The following is a 20,416-nucleotide window of genomic DNA, read 5'->3' as shown; positions in this document are numbered from 1 at the left end:
ACCTGTTGCTATACGAACCTAATACGGTAATTATACTTAATTTACCCACCTTTTAGGCTTCACTACTGGGAAACTAGTTGCTAATTTTTTAATATACTCTAATAAAGGCTTAAACAAACCCCCCTCCCTCCCCTTTTCCCTCTCCCTCTTTCTATATGTGACACTTCCAAATTGGAGGTATATTGTTGGGAACGAGATTGGACTACACCCACTAAGTGGGATTGTTTTTCTTTATTTCAGTTCTCATTTTTTCTTCTTGCTTTTGACTGTACCTGGGGTTAAGCCCCTTATATACCTCCGGTAACCTACTCGGAGCGTGTGAGGCTAGTTAATCTACTCTCACCCCCTCCTTCTCCTGCTCTATGTAAATTATTGTTATTTAGATTAATATGATTGCAAAAAAAGAAACTAAACAAACTGAATTTTCATTCAATATGATAAATTCATCATCTATGTAGCTTCACCATAGGACTAGACTCTCCCCCACAATAATCTCCCATCCTGACATGTGATGATTCCCAATGGGACACAAAGGATGGTGAAACTCGGGGCGAACCTTGTGCCCATCGCAATGCCATATATCTGAAGAAAAAAACAGAGTCAAACCAAAGAGATTTCCTAGATATTACAGAATGAATACACTTAACCAGGACTTCTACCTGTATGATGTTCAACAAACTCCTATCAGTAAGTATTTCCTTAATTCCTTCCAAACTAATATTAGAGGTTAAAGATGTTACATCAGCAGTTGCTATAATATACGTAGATTTCCATTCAATGTTTCAATGTACAATGTTTCGATCTTTGATATGATAGACAGGAAGCCACAAATAGAAATCCATGTACTTCGATAAGTTACATGAGAGTGAATCTATAGCATTCCAAATATAGAATTTACTTATCTTCATACAGCTGCTCAGCATTCCCCGTCTGATGTCATGGGAGCCACAATGAGATACAATGCCTTTGATTGGATCATTTCACTGGCTCAGAGTGCATGGGGAGGAGGGAGGGAAATGAGGAAGATGTGCTGGGGAAACATGAAATATCACATGGGATAGGGAGAGCTTGTTTAGTCTTGCAGGTGCTCTATATTTCTGGCGGTGTCATGTTTCAAGCAGTATATTATTCTGGTGTGGTTAATGATGCCCACTGCCTCATTACACCTCCAGCAGCAGAGGGTTTAATCTCTGTATGTGCAGTGTCAAAATCACTGAAGTGTTCATGGTGCCTAGAGTAAAAAACTTTTACTGGAGTACCCTATACATCTTAATGTAATACTCAAGATCGCTGTAAGTACAACTTTTAGGGTCAATTTGCATTATATTTTAAGTGCATGCAGCTTTGAGCAGATGGGAACCTCAGATTTATGTCCTTTATGGCAGGGGTGCACAAAAGGTAGATCCCCTGAGGTTGTAGAACTTCAACTCCAATAATGCTTTGCATGCCTTTAGTATGGCAAAGCACCGTGGAAGCTGTAGTTTTAAAACATCTGGGATCTACATTTGCGCATCCCTGCTCTATGGTAACAGTCTACTTAAAATGTTGAGCTTATATTGGTTACAGAGCTAAAAAAAAAAAAAGCCTGGGCAAAACCTATTTTATTCTTGGGCTTTGTGAAATGAACAGATGTAAAGAAGATTAAAGAAATAATAAAATGAACAGTATTTTACAGCAATCTTGTTTTTCTGGATAGATCAATGAAAGAATCATCTTACCACCCATATCTATTCTTCACGCGTTACTAGACTGAAGGGCATGGGATGGAGGTATAATTTTAATTACATTTTCAACCTTCAATAGCTGTGCCAATCCTAGAGCTATGCTATAATAGATATACCCAGGAAAAGAAAATTGTTAGAAGTATAAATACATTTTCCATAATACACTAGACAAGAACCATTGTCACTGCAGTTCAAATGTAAAAGTTAAAAAGATTTTCTGGCGCTGGTTTGGTATAGGTATAGCAGCAAGGACTTCCCAAATCTCAGTCTCTTCCTTCTTGCCATAGTTATACATAAAGTAATACTGGGAAGTAGCGCTTGAAACAAAATCCTCAGTTTCAGATCCAGATTTAGCAGTATGGAAAGTAAGAGGGGGAAAGTAAGAGGGGGAAACCCCCCCCCAAAAAAACAAAAACAATGTAGTATTTGGATTAAGCTGTGATAAAATAGACATTACACATAACATTTTCTGGAGTTTAAAATTAGCTCCAGATATATGCTCCTGGACGGTAAAACCCGTTTAAGGATATGCTTATGGTCCTCTACTGAAAGATATCCTTAGGTCAGTAGTTTGAGTTGGTGGGCAGCAGTAATAGGGGTGTTCACATTCCATTTGTTTTAGTGTGACAATATTAGTGCTTCAGTACATAAAGGAAAACACAAAACATGAAGTAGTGCTCTCTGTAATATTAGCATTGCCTGCGCAGTTGTTGACCCTATTGCTTTCTATAGGCCGTCTGACAGACCAAAATTAGCAGAGAGGCTTATCTGTCTGAATAGCTGACATTACAGTAACACAGTTGTGTAACTACTAATATATTATCATATAGTAATACTGTCATGTAGGGTTATCAACCATGAGAGAGGTTGTATCAAAATCATCAAGAATAAATTTCAGGTTTACACTTGCCCAAACATTCAGCATGCACAAAATTTTGGATAGAGGGTGGGAAATTTGCACCCACCAACCACCCCCCCTAAAAAAAGAGGGAAGATTGCAATGTACTTATAGATGACCCTAAATAATACAAAATACATGAATTACTTTTATGCAAATTGACAACTATGTGTTATGACTAACTTGTGAAAATGGGGGAGAGCTCTGCGTTTCAAGGAGTTACAAGCTGGTGAGGGGACGTATCTGCACCCAGTTTAGCAAATAATTTCCTATTTAGAGGTCTTGTTTTGCAGGCCTCATTCTAGTCAGACACATTATATACTTGGCCTCATAATCATGTATATACACATGTACGTTCTGGCGTGAAGAAAGTTCCTATGTGGCACTAAAAGGTTGACATATGGATTGCATTCATGATTGAATAGAGAAGATTTTTTTTGTGTGTGGAATTCCCCGAGTGCTGGTTTTTTTTTTTTGCTACTACTTCTTTACATTGTGTTACTGCTCACTGGATAATAGAAGCTACTGATCGTGTTGGAGTGCAGAGGTATTGGGACTATATAAGAGAATGAAAACACACTTTGTCATTGATACAAAGGTTCCAGTTCTTTATTGGATATCCATTGACTGATACAATCCACTATACTTTGTAGCAACAGAGGAAAGGTCGGTCAACATTTCAGTCCCACTTGGGAAATTTTCTTAGTGGTCCTTAACAAAGTACCCAGGTGGGACTGAAATGTCAACCAACCATTCCTGTACTATTGCAAAGTGTAGCTGAACGTATTGGTCAATGGAAATACAATAAAAAAAAAACCAAAAAAAAAAACTGCATTATTTGGAGAAAGCCTTGTTGATTCTTGTGAGCCAGTGTGCAAGGACTCCTTGTATTTTTTTTTTGTATATACACACACAATATGTTTATGAACTCCTGTTCCACCTGCCTTAGAGAGAAGATTATAGTTCATATTGTCTTGGGGACTTTCTTATTTCTTCACTCATACAAAATATACAATGTTGTGTTTAACAGCAAGTAAAGACAACAAAGAAGAGAAGGACTTTATTTTATCCTTGAAGACAACTTTAGCTTATTCCTGTTACATACTGCTACAAACACTAGTTAATTTCATTTTATGGAATAAGAATTGCATGAATATAGAAGAGATTCTCAAAAGAAAGATTTAACCAGTTTCACACAATTTTCCTGTATACAGTGAACAAAATCTGCAACAGGACAGTGAACAAACCTAGTAAAATGGCAATGATTGCACTAAAGTAACAAAGGAAAAAATAAAAATCAACTCCAAACAAGCAAACATACAGATAATAATCTGCAAATACATTAGAGTTTTTCTTTAATGCAAATGTTCCGAAGAACCTCTAACTTCCATAATGTTTAGGGACAAGTAAAACAATTGTGAAAGGCAACAGATGGGGAAAATTTACGATTTGTAATTTGCTTGACAATTGAGTTGTAATCATAGTCCTGTTTTGCCAGTCTGTACTTACAACATTTCATATCCAAAATATAATTTGTTTAAATCTACAAAAAGCCACTGGTAGCTGCCCTGGATACCTTCACTTGGGTGCTAAGCAGCCATGACCTTTGGTTTTCATATCTCCAAGTTTGTTAAAGCATCACATACTTGCAGTTCTTCCACATTTGAAGACATAACTCTTAATCACCTGTGTAAGCTGAGTTTGCATTGTGGATTCAACCGAGGTAAAAAGTTAAAACTGGCAACTGTGAATCCATTTTTAGAATCAAAATGTCCTCTGCACATTATTTTATTTTAACAAAAATTGCCTGTCAGGGAATCGATACTTTAATTACTACCATCTCACATACAAATATTAACTATAATGATCAGTGACTGAGCCACTGTATTTAGCTTCTTATTGAAATAGCTAAGAACTCCATTTATGCCTGGGTAAAATACCTCCCCCCCCCCCCCCCCCCACTCTAAATGCATTCATCTAGGTGAGTTTTGACAGTATTGAGGTTCATCTCAATTATTTTATTAGCTTAATTGAATGGGCTCAATAATGAACTTTCACGTTACGTTTAAACATTGATTAGCAATGTCAACATTTCCTCAGATTTTTTTTCTTTTTAAATTACCTGACCGTAAAAAAAAAAAATTAAAAAAAAATTCAGAAGCATACAAAGCTAAATGACATTTAACTGATTTAACTAATCATAGACTTTAAGCTATGTTAGAGGTTTTTTTTTTTTTTTTATTGACCCTCTTGGTAATATAACCACTTAGGTTAATTGAAATGGTGATGTCCCCTGGCACCATACTCCATTTATGAACAGTTTAAAAGTTAATTAGGATACCTGGGTGCCCATAGGCCATTTTACTAGCAATAACTGAAGTGAAGTTATGCTCTGTATCCCATCATAGCAAATAACGTGACAACTGACAATCATAGGCAAAGAACATCAGAAAAGGTTGGTAACAAGACCTCCGGGGCTCCCCCCCACACTATTAAATGGTTTGGAAACTATTTAATAATGGAAAAAGTGATGGGGCTCTAGGGACTCCTGGCACCAAAACCACTTCAAGTAGTTGAGGTGGACAGTCTGGCATCATATTCACTATAGCAGAATGGAGTAGCTTTAATGCTAGAAAGCTACAAGTCATCGTCTTTTTGGCAGTTGTCCTTTGCTTTAATATGAACCAAAGAAACGCCCTGTTACCCAAAGTCCCCCCCCCCCCCCTCAATTCCTCTAGTTGAGTTATGACAGCATTGAGGGGCATCTTAATTACTTTTTTTTTTTTTTTTTTAAGATGGGACATAATAGGGAAATTATTCCTATTGATTTTAAACACAGACCTCATATAAATTATGTAGGCTATATGCTTAGTTTTGGTGCCACTGAAAGAACACACATTGGCTTGTCTGAATCTTATTTAAATGTTTTTATTACTTGTGCATATGTGTGCATACGTGTGCATATGCAACGTGCACCAACACTGCATACAAAATGGATTATGACATTGCAACATGAGAAGAAGCTTTGGGTACAGGAATTTTTTTTTTAAATGTATTAAAAACTGCTTAATGCAAAGAAAAAAAAACATGCAAAAACGGCTGGATCCACAGCTTTCTAGCATTTTAAGCACTACAATAAGCAACAGTGATTTTCATGTTCTAAGGGTCATTTTAACCCCTTAAGGACACATGACATGTGTGACATGTCATGATTCCCTTTTATTCCAGAAGTTTGGTCCTTAAGGGGTTAAAGGGAAAATCACCAATAAAATGAATATTGAAAATCACCTAGAATTTGTGTTAACCTTTTGCTTGAGGTGCTCTATTTTTTTTTAGATCTAGCAAATTTAGAGAAGGCACACACTCTTGATGAAAAGAGAAATCCAAACCTAGTTTCAGATCTCCTCTTTTCTGTATGCCATAAGCAGTTACGAACAACAATTGCCAACAGGGAATTTAGATGGAGGGGCCCAGTTGTATGATAAAGAAGTGTGGGTTTCTACATTTCATCTCACAAATCTATATTTGTTAAATAAAGTTATCCGTAAAAATAAAAAATCCAGGGAAGAGACAATTCCCCTTTAATTTCATGACAAATATTGAAGAGTGATTATGCCATTGTAATACAATAACATTACCTGCACAGAATGATACATGGTTTAAAGTAGTAAATGTGGCAAGTATAACACAAGTAGTGATGCATCAAGGAAATTAAACGGCATATTTCTACTCTGACAGCTTTGTTTACGCACTTGTTTAATTTGACCCATATTTTATTGGTAAAACTTTGGCAAGCTAGACTAAATCCTCTATCAACCTTTAATCCATCACATGGAAAGTCAACATTAGACATCTGCAGTTTAGTAATTTACATACTAAATTAGATGTCTAAACCTCATGTTGAAGGCTTCCTTAGTTCTTGCACCCATAACCACCTAGAAACCTACAAGGAGCTAAAGCACACCAAAAGCAACTGTGGGTTAGTTTTTAAACCCTGTGGTGCATGAACCAGTTCTCTAGTGTTGAACATTTTACAGTAGTGACACCTATTCCAGGACATTGACAAATAATTACATTTATATTCAGTTATATGAATCATATATTGGGAATCCTTGTTCACAGGTGATTCTGGTCAGAGACAAAGCTGATGTAAAAAAAAAAAAAAAAAAAAAAAAGATTGTGTTCATATTAATACATGTTCAAAATGTAAAGAAACTTTTTTTTTTTTTTTTTTTTTTTTTTTTACACAGAGGTGTCAACATGTATAAAATACAGATTTGAGTGCTTATGGCTTTTGCCATCTTGGTGTTCAATGCATATGGTAAGTTCAACAATTACTTCTTTACAGGCTTTTTTGGAAATAAATTAATGTGCATCTCTAATAGTTTTCATTTGCCCTAATGCTGGGATTGAACGATAAAATATGAAACACTCAAAAAGACTAGGCAAGTACGGGGGTAAATCTGGTGTCTAATAAGTCTCACAATTATACGATCAATTTCCCCAGAACCGGTCATCAAATGGATGTAGGCATACTAGACAATTCAAACTAACAATTAAAATGTATACTGCACAAGTTCCCTTCCAAGTTTATAGTAAAAAAAAAAAAAAAGCTTGGTCTTCACAAATCTCACAGTTCATCCAACGAGAACTTCTGGGTTAAGAAAATAAATGTTACATCTTCCTTCACAAGTAATGCAGTCTATTTTAAATAAAGACAGCCCCCCACCCCACAAAATGCCATTCCATTTACTGCTCCTTGTACATTACTAAAATGCCTTTGAAACACCACTCTCACCTTCAAAGAGGTACTGATATAGGTTAAGAGCAAAAATAACACTTGTTGACTGATCAACATCTTTGCATTTTAGAAACTTTAAGTCATTATTTTATTCAATAATGAATGAATGGAAAAAATATATAAATAAAAATGTATGTATATAATGTGTCAGATGCCTGTGCAAGGGATAAATAATGCAAATCACCTGGGAAACCATTTCCACAAAAATAGCGTGACAAGCTCTTTTTGCATTTGCAATTTCTATTGTTTAGGACACTAAATGTAGTGAAACACTGGGAGACCAAAGAGGCTTGTAAAAAGACTTCGCTAGAACCACCTCCATAGAAGCAATTATTTCATAATTTCCCAAGTGTTTAACAGATGCACCAAAACGTGTCCCCTCCTAATCCTGTTACACTGTAATAAACAAATGTTCTCTGTCAGCTATCGGTTATCTGGCTCTGAAGAACTGTAATCCAACCGCAGGTTGAAGACCATGTTGGACTTTTTTTTGCTTTTAAACAGAACATTGATAATGTGGAGATGTATAGGTTTTCTTTTAAACATCAATCACCTGGAGAGACATTATTAATGCAACACTGATTTTGACATGTTCCTTAAATCCCTGTTGCTATAGCAAAGCAATATGCTGGAGGTTTTAAGGGTCTTTTTGGCCCATTCTAACACTGTTTCACTATATTTCACTACTTGTAAGTAGTGATTTTTTAATTCATTTTTTTAAACTTACGTGTGATAAACTACATTATCATACTGATTTAATTAAAACAAGTGTAGATTAAATCAACTTTTCATTATTGTTTCAAAACAATGGAAGTCATTCCTAAAAGAGATTTTTTTTTTTATAGGCTAATGACCCACCATATGTACATGTTTTAGAGACGCATATAACATTCAAGTCAGTTCACCACTTAAATTAAATAGAAAATACACTTGGTATAGCCAAATCAGAAGTTGGAAAAGCAAAAATGTGGAGAGGATTCAAAATGCCTGCCTTCCTGATTAAAAAGCATATGGACTAATCTCAAAGCCCAAAGGTTAGTGCTTAGAGCATTCTCTAAGTAGAAGGCTTGCTTTCTACTGCTAACAAAAACAGCAGGTCATGAAAGACTACTATTGGGGACAATGAAGGAAAAGTGAGCTTAATCTAAAAAAAAAAAAAAAAAAAAAAATACAATTCCTACTGTTCTTAATTGGAAAAAGCCTGTGTTCAACATGGAATGCCAAACACACATTTGCATGATTACTCAAAACATTGTAAAAATAATTAGAACAGCACCCAAAACGTCAGTTTTTGATAAATAAACATTTTACCAGCATACTCCTCATCTGTCTTTTCCCCATGGAGTATTGTGCAAACTAAAAGTACCCAAGACTAGACCTAGATGGGCAAAAAAAAAAAAAAATCTCAGTCTTCTTCCTGATAGCTCTGTTTCAGCACAATTACCGCCAACACATGCGGGCTCAAGTTCAAATATATGGTTGTATGCAACATAAGCAATAAAAATATGGAGATAAAATAAAACAGAGGCTGAAGAATTACAGTAGAACCATCGCCATTTCTGTTGTAGATGTGAAGCTTTTGCTTTCCGCAGGAGCGTTTGTATTTGTCAAACACACATTAACCTGCATTTTGAGACGATCTTTACGTCATACAGATATATCTTTGCAAGAAGACTTTTTGTTCCTCCAGGTGTCAGAAAAGGATTACACTTTGGCTATCAAAGTGTTAGGACAAGACAGGGAAAGCAAATTTGAAATCATATTTAACCCCTTAAGGACCAAACTTCTGGAATAAAAGGGAATCATGACATGTAACACATGTCATGTGTCCTTAAGGGGTTAAGGAAGAGCTGTAAGAATAGCCATTGAGTTGTGCACTATGGACTGAAACTATCCTGAGGATGCTTGTTATGCGTGGTCACATCCAAGTCCAGACGATGCTGATTAAAGTGAGGTCTGTGGAATTGTTAAAATGCATTTGAAGCTCTCTCCAAAGAAGGCAGTGTGCTACCTCTTTGCACTATGTCCAAGCTGTACATTAAGTGCAGAGTCTTGCAACATTTCAAAAATACATTGTGTTTTAATTTTGTCAAACAATTAAATTTGTCCTATTTACATGAAGTTCTATGTGCAGGAATCCTTTGGAGGCAGTAGTTTATTTGAAAAGTAAGCGTTCGTCAACTTTGAAGCGTTTTTTTCGAGGTACCACAAATTCATCATCAGAGTCCTCACTTGCAAGAAGATCATCCTTGTAGTGCCCAGTTTTAGGGAATTTTCTATCATTGTAAATATTTGCAAGAAGCCCATCAAAGTACTCCTCTAGTTTGATACCAGCTTTGGCCACTTCAGAATCTGGCTGTGAAAAGACAAAAATGGAAGAAAAAAAAAATATATTGATTTAAAATTTCCAAAGCTTTACTTCAAAAGAAAATGACAAGGATATAGGAATCTGAACTGTAAATAACATTTGAAACATTGTGGCACCCAAATGAGTAAATACATTTCTCTTACTTCATTAAATTCCATACAGTTTTTGAAGATAAGTCTGACATCACTAACAAACTCCTCTGGACGTGAATAGTTTGGTGAGCTGTTTAACTGGAGTTTGCGTTTTATGGCGGAAAGATCCATTGGTCTTTTGATTATTCTGTAATAATCAGGCACCTGGAAAAAAATATCATCCAATGAGGACAGAGTACAGAAATTACACAAATTACATCTGCTATCAGTAATGCCACTGAAGGGGACACAAGCCAAATACTAGGTAATGATTATTGTAAACACAGGCAAATTAAAGGAGAACTCCAGTCACCATAACCCCTATAGCCAGATGTAGTGGGTTTGATGTCAGGAGTGCCCTGGTGCCACCCTAATGTCAAACTGTTTTACAATTGTTTGACAACTTGCCTTTCGCAACTGCAAATCTGGAGAGCCCATATCACACTCGCCATGGCTGAATTTCTTCTTTCCAGGGCTAAATTATCACTTGCTAATGGCTAGTGGAAAGTTTGAGCTCCGATTTAAAAAGGGAAGCTGTCAACAACACGGCTTTCACCTTATGAAATGTATTACAACTACTGGTGCAGATATTTTGTTTTAGATCAAAACAGACTGGGACCATTTTATCTCAGCAACAGTGTAAATTAATATTTCTCCCCATTAAATTAAGACAGCTGCTCCGAACATACAGTTAAAGTAGATGTTTTTGAGAAACAGATTTATTGAGAAAAAAGTAAAATAAACTGCAAAAACGATAAGTTTTAATTAAAAGGGCAGGAAACTTGTGTCGCCTCTAAACCTTAGGTAAATTAAATTTAAGGTGAGTACACATTTTGTTTTGCCACACAAACAAAAAATAAAACCCTGAGATTCTACTCTTCTACATTAACCTCTTCTAGAATGGTCTTCTGGACATTAATCTTGTCTAGATTTTTACCACACTGAAAGAAAATGGGATGATGCTCCACCCATCGGCCTAGCATCAGACTATCTAATTTGTTCCTTCTGGATAATTTTCTTTTGTATTTGGTTTTATCTTCCCATCTCTTTTGCCGAACCTTTATTACCTTCTATAGAAATGCTCCTTACATAGGCTAATATTTTCGAGAAAAATAAAAATAAAATCTTACTCTAGTTTTGATTTCGTCTTTCCTTGTGGTAGGGCTTTTTACCCTCTCTGCCAAGGACGAACCAAACAGATATCCTTATACAAACTGTATATCCCCAAAAACTATTTAGATGGAGGATCTGCCAGAAATGTAGTTATACTGCATTTTACCCCAACATAGCCAGTCCCAATGATCTTACAGATAATCTGGAACTTTTTGAAGAAGCATTACAAATTCAGAAGCTAATTTAACATTATGTGGGAGCTTGATGGGATCCTGATCTGTTTCTTTGAACAAGGCTCTTAGAAATGTGTCTAGCCAGATTCTCTGGCCTCTATTTTAAACAGAGGACTTTCCTATTGTGGTGGAACCCATATCAACCTATGTGACTGCCTTATCCAGAACCCTGTTGTACTGATTTCCTTTCCAGCACCCAGCAGTACAAATAGTAGGACCCAGAGAGAATTTAAACTGACATCTAACCAGGAACACAGCTGGTTATGTGCCAAAGCGAAATGCTGTTGCAATCTCAAGTACAACCACACTCCGTACACTCTGTACTGTTTGATCTGGGAAATCCCTTTGAGTTGGGGTTAGAAAGGCAAGGGTTAATGCCGTTTTAGGATTAGAGGTAGGGATTGTTTGATAATACTTTTCTGCCAATTATTAGAGTTCATGCTCTGAATATTTCTTATAGTCTGAATCAGTCTTGTAATTTACAATTACCGTGAGGGCAGAAGGACACTATAGTATTAGGAATACAAAACGGTGTTCCTGACAGGATAGTGTTCATTTAATGCTATATCTGTGTAAAAATTGTTTGCTTTTTCAAAACTTTAAGTGTACAGAATATTGGCAACATATATCGGTAATCACCCTGAATGGTGACCGATAATCTGGATTGTCTCTGGAAAATTGAGGTCAGTCAATCCATAGTTATAGTGTAGGTGAATGGTTAGAGCCAAGGTTAGGGGGTAGGGTTGGTATAGAGTTAGTGTTAACTACCAAATGTAATTCTAGATAAGGCATAAATCAGGACTTGAGTCAACATGTAAATCTATTTTGGGTACTTTTTCTTTAGTTGCACTTTATGTGTAGGCAAAACTGTGACAAAATTCCCCCCACCCCCCACTCATACTTACAGTAAGTGGTACGGGGTCTTGGAAGGCAAGGCTCATCTCATGGCAGAAAAGATGTAAGAGAAGTCTCTCGCACTTCTAGAGAAAATGAAACCACACCAATATTAGAAAAGATTTTTGAGAAGAAATACCAACTTACCAAGTTTGTAATGTTTACATTTAGAGGCTTTTTGTGACATCTACAACAGCAAGTTTAAAAGTTTGCTCTTGTTTCATTGTTCTTACCTGACAATTTTCTTTAGGATAGTGAGAGCCGACAAGTCATAACATATTGGATGAAGTCCCTCCCAATTGGAGAAGGTAAGAAGACAATGCAACACTTATAATGACTTCTTCCTCTACAGTTACTTCCTCTTTAAGCTCAGTTCTATCCCATCTAGAGGCCTCACATACTGTGCATCAAATCAACTCCAAAAATTTCTTACAACTTCCTACAAGCTATGAGGTACTGTGGACAGCTTTGAAGACCGTAAAGTACCATTATTCTGCCTATTGTATTGCCCACTGTGGCTACATATTTTGTTTTTTCTTGGTGACGTTTGGCTTCTTTACTTTTTCATTGCAATTTTCTGTAAATGCAATACACTGCATTCTGTATATGCAGTTTACTAGTATAGATTATTTGACAGATTGTCCAACAGATTCAAAAATTTTTTTCCCCCTATCAATTCTAAACACTACGCAGGCTTGAAAGGCAGCTATCTGGACGGTATTGTGGGATATCCAAGACATATGAAAACTGTTGTGAGAGTGGTACTGAAAACTTAAGTGGCAGCCATGGGAAGATCACCCCAAGGATCCAGAGGTTTTTACCGAGACCGGTCATAAACCTCTTGGAAGTGCTACAGATGTCCCACCATCAACAGCCCATCAATTATCTGCCATTTAGGAGTTAAAATACTTTTGCTTCTATTTATGCAGCCCTGATCACACCTCCCTTGGCTGTGACGGACACATCCTGCATGAAAAAAAAAAATGGTTTCACTATGGTTTCACTATCAGCTATTAACTTGCTTTAAAAATGTATCATCGGCTCCTAAATTTATAACAAACAAGAAGCTCCTGCAGCGTCTAGTAAGCTATTAACAGAGTAGGAGATCAGAAATGAACAATTACACAGAATTTGCAATAAAGGAAGTATACACAATAGATGACTTTACAGGAAGTGTTTAGGAAAGCTGTGCAAGTCACATGCAGGGAGGTGTGGTAAGTGTTGTGTAAACGTTTTTTATCTCCTAAATGGCAGAGAATTGAGCAGTGAGACTGCAGGGACATGATCTATACACCAAAACGGCTTCATGAAGCTAAAGTTGTTAAGGTGACTATAGTGTCCCTTTAACCCCTTAAGGACACATGACGTGTGTGACACGTCATTATTCCATTTTATTCCAGAAGTTTGGTCCTTAAGGAGTTAAAGCACAAGGTCTGTCTAGCTACAATACAACAGTCCCATAGGCTTAGCATTAGGGCACACCACCTCTGCCAAAGTATCACACAGAAACCCATATCATGTAAGCAGATACAGTATCCTCAGGTGCATTGCTAGGAGTGTGTGGAAAGCACAGAAACATGCTTGACATCTGAGAAGTCAAGTGTCAAAATTCTGAAGAGGGGCAAGATCCTCAAACAAGGTGAGAATTGCAGGTGAGCCATGCAAGTTGGTCTATGGCACGGGGGGGGGGGGGGGGGACACCAAAGTATGAGCACAGAAGGCATGGTGCTAACCAAGTCCACAATAGTGGCCTATGCATAGGAGCAATAGCACCAAATCCAGTATTAACAGGATCATTATTAGATTCCATGACAGTTACTCCAAATTTAGCAATCTGCACAATAATTACTATTATTTGGCTCGACATCTTGCGCATGAATAGTTGGACTTTTTAGGCTATGTGGTGGCAATAACAATTAAGAAGTACTGCATGATGATTTGTAATAGGTACCTGTCCAGACATGGAGTTGAAAGCATTACATAAATCTACAATTCCATATGGACTCATACCAACTAAATTAATTCACAATTATTAAAACTTTTCCAGCACTGAATGCAGAAACTGCTAGGGGCAAATATGTAATGGCACTACTTGAAACTATTTGAAACAGTACTTACTCGTTGATCAATAGGTGGCATGTTTTGAATTCCTGCCAGTTTTTTCTTCTCCATGAGGGAAGGATCATCACAATCATAATCCACTTCAGGTCTGGAAAGATCACGGCAGAAGGTGCAGATCCATTCTCCACTAAGAGAAAAAAAAAAAAATTCAATGTACGGTAATAACATTTTATATCAATGTGACTGTATCAAACATAATGGTGTCAGCATTGGGCAGAAAACATTATACCATTATATGGTTTTTTTTCAGTTAGTTATGAAATACCATTGGTTTAAAACACAGAGGCCTATATAATGCATTGGAAAAGTGCCTGAATTCTGCATGTTTGTTCTGTTTTATTACTTTACTCATCAGCCTGTCTCCAGATATTACAATGTCTTAAGCCTTGCAAGTGAGGTAGTCAAATATCCAATATCCATTATTCTTTTTGCTATTCCACCAAAAAACCCAAACTCTTCAAAACAAGTGTTTTTTTTTTAATTGCATTTAATTTAGTAGACAAATTGTCAGACACCTCGTAGTGGTGTAAAAAAAAAATAAAAAATATCCATTTCTTAGGTTGACTCGCAATAAATAAAATTATACAAGTAATTATTTTAAGAGTGTCACACTGTCTCAAGTTGTCTGACATAAATACTCTTGATTGATTTAGCAATGTGCCCTACAGTACAGTATTGTTTTATTTAGTTACCAGACACACTGTGCAACCCCAACTTACGCTATACGAATATGCAACATGCAATCCTCAAAAATCATGTTAGGCGTTTTACTTAAAAAAAAGTTATATTTTTAGGGAAGGAACAATATAATCCTTAGTACGTGGCAAAGACAGAAACTATGTAGACCTACTCAGTCAAAATTTACCTAATAAGGATAGAAATGGTTGGAAATGCTGTAGCATTAGACAAGAGTCTCAGGATTCATCATTTGTAAAGATATAAAATGATATTTTCTTTTCTCTGCCATGACACCACTCATGGTATGTGGAGGTGCTCAGTCTATACTATAACAGCAACTCACCTGGGGAAGTTCATCAGTGTAGGCACATGGCATGAAATATGGAAAACCTTTGGACATTTATCACAGCAAAGCAACTCCCCTCCATTCTGGCACACTGCACACCAATCTTCATTAGGATCATCATCTTTGCCACCCTCTGTTGCCCGCCCCTGAGACATCCAGTCATTTGTTGCGGTGTAATGACCTTCTTGCACAACATGTCTGTCGCCAGTGCTGTCTGGTGCATCCCTCCTAGACACAGCGTCTTGCTTGGATATCCGATTTCTGTTGTTGTCTAGCAACATTGATGTTAAGATGCTGCCTGAAAATTCAGACTTGGGGGGTGGTGGGGAGAGGGAATAAATTATGAGTAATATTAGAAGAAAAAAAGTCAGATGATGATTATGTGATATATAAAAGCTTAGTAAAGTTCTAGATGTGTACCAAAATGAGCCACAGTTACAAAATACACTCATCTCAAAGTAAAAATTCAACAGTTAGTACACAACAGTTGATACACAATGGAATGAAATCCTGGAACGGACGTGTTTCAGGGTAGCTAGTAAGTTGCATAAAATCCCATGACACCTGTCTGGAAGTCACTAGATGAAACATCCAAACAGTCTTCATTTTATCCAACTTTTGACAAATTCTCACAGCAATTACAGTTGCAGAACAGTACAATAACCCAACCAATGGATAAGAGGACAAAGCCTAAATTATAAATTATGCACTGTTGCACTTTGCTTGAGAACTGGTAAAAAAAAAAAAAAAAAAAAAATAGGATAAATTTAGCTCAACAGCTTAAACCCATGTATGGACAGCACGGACTTGGGCAGACCTATGATATTCATCTTCTAACTAATTTGGGGTCTAGCAGATACAATTATTTTTGGTGCGCAAGTCTCAGCTGAGTAGATTTGGTGAAGAATGATTTGAAGGCATTAGCCACAAACCGGACAACTGGGGATGATGGCTCTTATTTTTGTTAAATACAATTGAAAAAAAAATTACACAGGCATGGGATTAAAAAAAAATTACATTTACAACAAATATTAATAGTTTGATTAAAAGATTCATGCTTACATTTTGGGATGCTTGCAGTCTACGCCTGTTCTCCTGTTTAACAACTACCACTGGGTATTCAAAAGGCTCATTCTCTGTACTGTTCTCTGGTTTAATCCTAATGGGCTCAAGTCTGACCACTGGAACCTTATGCGTTGAATCTGCTCCTCCTGTAGGTTTGCCTGAAGAGCCAGAGCTAGCCAAATAAAGAGAAAGAAAAAAGGTTAGTTAGACGTAACTCATTAAGGAAATATGGCATATATGAGGAGAAAAAAAAAAAAATTTCTGCCATGACACAAAATGCTACAAACTCAAGCCCAATGCATATTCTGATTGTGTGTGCTAGTTCAATTGAACATGTAATTACCTTTCCCTGCTTCCAACACTGGATGCACTCGACGTACGGATTGGTGGATGAATGCCAGCCATGGACCCTAGAAGAGAACAAACAACAATTATTGGTTTCCGATTTTAAAAATATCATGTGATATTAAATTAACATTAAAGGGAAACTGTAGTGTTAGGAATACATTCCTGTATTCTTAATGCTACAGTACTAATTTCCCTACTTCGTTTCAGTGATCCACCCCAGTAATTAGGTTAAACCACTCCCCCAAATAAACGTAAAAAAAAAAAATAAAATTACTTAACTTCTCTCAAGCGCCGAATCTCGTTCGGCACTGCCCCTCTCTCGCCTGATGTCATCCTGCAGGCGTACCTCCAGAATGACCGTCTCAGCCAATTCTCCTAATAGAGAAGGACTGAGAACCGGAGAAGCATGGATGGCACTCGCCGTGATGAGTCTATGATTTTGCTACAGAGAATCATAAATGCATGAACGCTTGATATAGTATACTAAGGTATGAGAGCTGGGAAGTAACACTCCTGGCTCGAATACCCAGAGTGCTTGAAGCTGCCATTCAAAGTCTTCTATTTAGCAAAATAAAAGACTGCTTAATTAAAAAAGTTTGTATAGGGAGTACAGTGTTACTTTAAGAACAGCATATATGGTATAAAACAAAAAATTCTGAATATTTTACTACACATTAGTAAAACAAACTAAAAATGTACCTTAAATGCAGTTTCAGTTGTTGTGCATATTATGCATGCCTGAGGTAAATTGCAAAACTATCCATCAGAATTAAATTTAAAAACAAAACTATGTTTATGAAGCATCAAAACAAAACCAGTATAAATAAATAGAATATATAAAATGTAACCACCACAGATAAATATTTCTTGGTTTTGATCTACATGTCTAGAGCTAGGAGAATACTCAAATGTCTATTTCCTAGCAACTTTTACATTGCTCTAAATGTATCCTTACTTTGAAATACATTTTCAAAAAATGCCTAACTCATTTGTTCTGCTAGAATTTTAACTTCTACACTCTACATATCCCATGTTCCAAAATAATGAATTATATTTTGTAAAGATACCAAAGTTACACATAAAAGTTAAATACTTTGGGTACAGCAAGAATAAAATGCAATTATTGTTATTGTTGACCCAGAAAGAAAAGCTATGCCTAGAACATGTACTTGAGAGATCAGGTTTAATCTTGTTTGTTTAAAGTTACCCTCGCAAATAACAGACCACATTCAAACTAGGAAAGAAGATATTTAAAAAAAAAAAAAAATGAAAATGCTGTTGTAAAGTTTCCAAAGCCTGTCTGAAAGTGAACCTGTCAAGACCGATTCATCTCAAACAATGTTTCCTAAAGCAATAAATATAGAATTTATCAAACAATTTATATATTTTGTGGATTAGGAACAGTTGTACTCGCATTTTCTGCAATGTGCCAGCGCAATCACCGAGGTTCATGAGTATTATTGTACTACACAAACAAAAATCCTCTGCCATGATGCTAGTCATTGCAAGTACATTTTCGTCAGGAGGTATATCACATGACCACAGCAAGAGGAAGATTAGGGATAACCAGAAGAATAGGACAGTGATGGATAGCAGGAAAACTGCTTCTGGGAGGGTTCTCCTGCACTACCTTGTCACTCAGCTGTCAGCAAAGATTCTTATGGCTGCAGCATTAACAACGAACAGATCAGGGACCATGTAAGCTAGAGTTGTGTATAACATGACAAGTAGATGGTCACGTGACTGTTACTTATTTTTCTCTAAAAGATCTAGATATAGATATTAAATATATAAATTTTACAGAAAAAAAATATTCTTAATACATACGATATCTTTTTTTTTCTGAATTCTTTTGTTTATAGTGATTTTAAAGACAAAGTAAGAGTGAAAGGTGCACACAAGTACAAGCAGCACAAAGATAATGTCAGATGCCCACCATGAATCTAAATAGTTACTAGAACAATATAGCGTTAGGAATACATGTTTGTAATCTTAACACTACAGTTTTTCAATTAATATTCTTTTAAAATTGGAACAATAAAATACTGAACACACAAACAAAAAACCCAACAACAAAATTAGTTATTTAAATTTGACTGGTAACTCAAACGGCCACATGTGGACGACACAGATGTAATGGTTATTGGCCAATTGCTTACAAGGTCATTCTCAAAGACACCGGTAAGAGTGGATACTTTATAATAAAAAAAAAAAAAGCTTCAGGATTAACCTTTGTGGGAGCCATTTGGTACTTACATTTTGGCATTTCAGTCAAGAAAGGCTATAATTTGCAGGTAACCCACTTTATCACAATTTGTAATTAAAACTGCAGGCTGATACATACTTCTAAATAATCACTCAAGGAACTATAAAATATGACAACGTTGCTTAGTTACTGGTAGAAAAGGAGCCAAAAGTACCTAGAGGCGATGGCACAGAAGAATTAGGGGACTGTACAGTCCGGTGTGACAGCATTCTCTGATGATGGTTGTCCACATGGCTTTCTTTACGCATCATGTTATCCATAATGGTGTTGCCAGTACTGTCGATCTTTCAGAAGCAAAATAAAAATCTTGTAATAAATCACGTGAAATACTTTAAAATGTCAATTAAAAAAAAATGACAACATACAAGTGAATGATAGGGCATTGCAAGTCTTTATCCATAAATTAATCTGAGAGAGGACAGCTCTACATCATTCACAGAAAAAGATTGCAGACATGCTCATAAAGAAATCCTAAGGTCTCCTCATACAACATTACACTAACCTGCCTTTCTATGCATCAAATGAAATGTTGTGTAATGGAACATTTCCCATTGCAAATGCTGTGGACTTCATTTCCTGACTACACAAAACCATTGAATTATTCTAATGATTGGAGAACACCTTGATTTGACTAAATAAATGTTCCTCTTGGCTGTAAATAGTAGAAAATTGCATGTTGGCATGGATGGAAATGTCACTGGCTGGTGTTCAAGTATCAGAGGACTGGCATGGTGCCCGACTGTAGGCTCCCAGATTGACTTATTCAACATTTAGATTTTAGCTGCTCTCCTGCATTTTAACACATATACCCATTATAGATCCACTATCCACAAAAAGTAAATACCCATAAATCACTTGTGCAATTTAAATATTACCAATGTATTAATTTAAACTTACATCAGGCAAGGGAGGAAGGTTGAATGAATTGGCAGCAGAAGTTACCAAATCAATAATGGGTGAAGAGAGACTCTTCCGATCACTACCAGCAACACTAGTAATGGTGGGACTGGATGGAGTGGACGTAGAGTTGTTGGCTGATGAATTTACAACCGCAGGGCTTCCGGTGACCTGCCACTTAAAGCAAAGACATTTTGTTATGGGTATATGCAAATATTACAAGTATTTAGAATGAAAATATGTATTCTTAAACTGTGTACTTTGTCTTTAAGAGATTCTGCAAACTGACAATTTGTTAGAAATGGAAAATATTGTTTTCCATCCAATGTTTCTTTAATAAAAATTTCAGTGAATATGGTATTTAGGCTTTAGGACACCATTTTGTCCTAGGTTAGTGGAAATCCTTATGTCAGGGAATTTTCCACGTCAAGTTTTAGTCTAAACATAGATAAAATGTTCCCATATGAAACAAAGTTTCGGCCTTGTATCTTTGCCAAGTTAAGGTAGGTCCTATCATGACCTACTTGAAAATC

At 36.3% G+C, this 20,416-nt stretch overlaps 1 protein-coding gene across 1 annotated transcript in view; it reads right to left on the bottom strand.

Annotated features, from left to right (window-relative positions):
- Positions 1–8,591: 8,591 nt before the first annotated feature.
- The window catches only part of TRIM24 (tripartite motif containing 24), a 117,387-nt gene continuing 105,562 nt past the window's right edge, over positions 8,592–20,416 (bottom strand). The window contains exons 11-19 of the mRNA XM_063447619.1: positions 19,884–20,060; positions 19,141–19,270; positions 16,716–16,782; positions 16,370–16,544; positions 15,305–15,618; positions 14,281–14,410; positions 12,174–12,248; positions 9,935–10,087; positions 8,592–9,779 (exon numbers count right to left, since the gene is read on the bottom strand). Of these exons, the coding sequence (XP_063303689.1) occupies positions 9,579–9,779; positions 9,935–10,087; positions 12,174–12,248; positions 14,281–14,410; positions 15,305–15,618; positions 16,370–16,544; positions 16,716–16,782; positions 19,141–19,270; positions 19,884–20,060 (1,422 nt within the window). The 3' untranslated portion in view covers positions 8,592–9,578. The remainder of the gene's footprint in view (positions 9,780–9,934; positions 10,088–12,173; positions 12,249–14,280; positions 14,411–15,304; positions 15,619–16,369; positions 16,545–16,715; positions 16,783–19,140; positions 19,271–19,883; positions 20,061–20,416) is intronic.

This window comes from Pelobates fuscus, chromosome 3, assembly GCF_036172605.1.
Source record: "Pelobates fuscus isolate aPelFus1 chromosome 3, aPelFus1.pri, whole genome shotgun sequence".
Lineage (NCBI taxonomy): Eukaryota > Metazoa > Chordata > Amphibia > Anura > Pelobatidae > Pelobates > Pelobates fuscus.
This window is presented reverse-complemented; position numbering and strand designations above follow the sequence as displayed.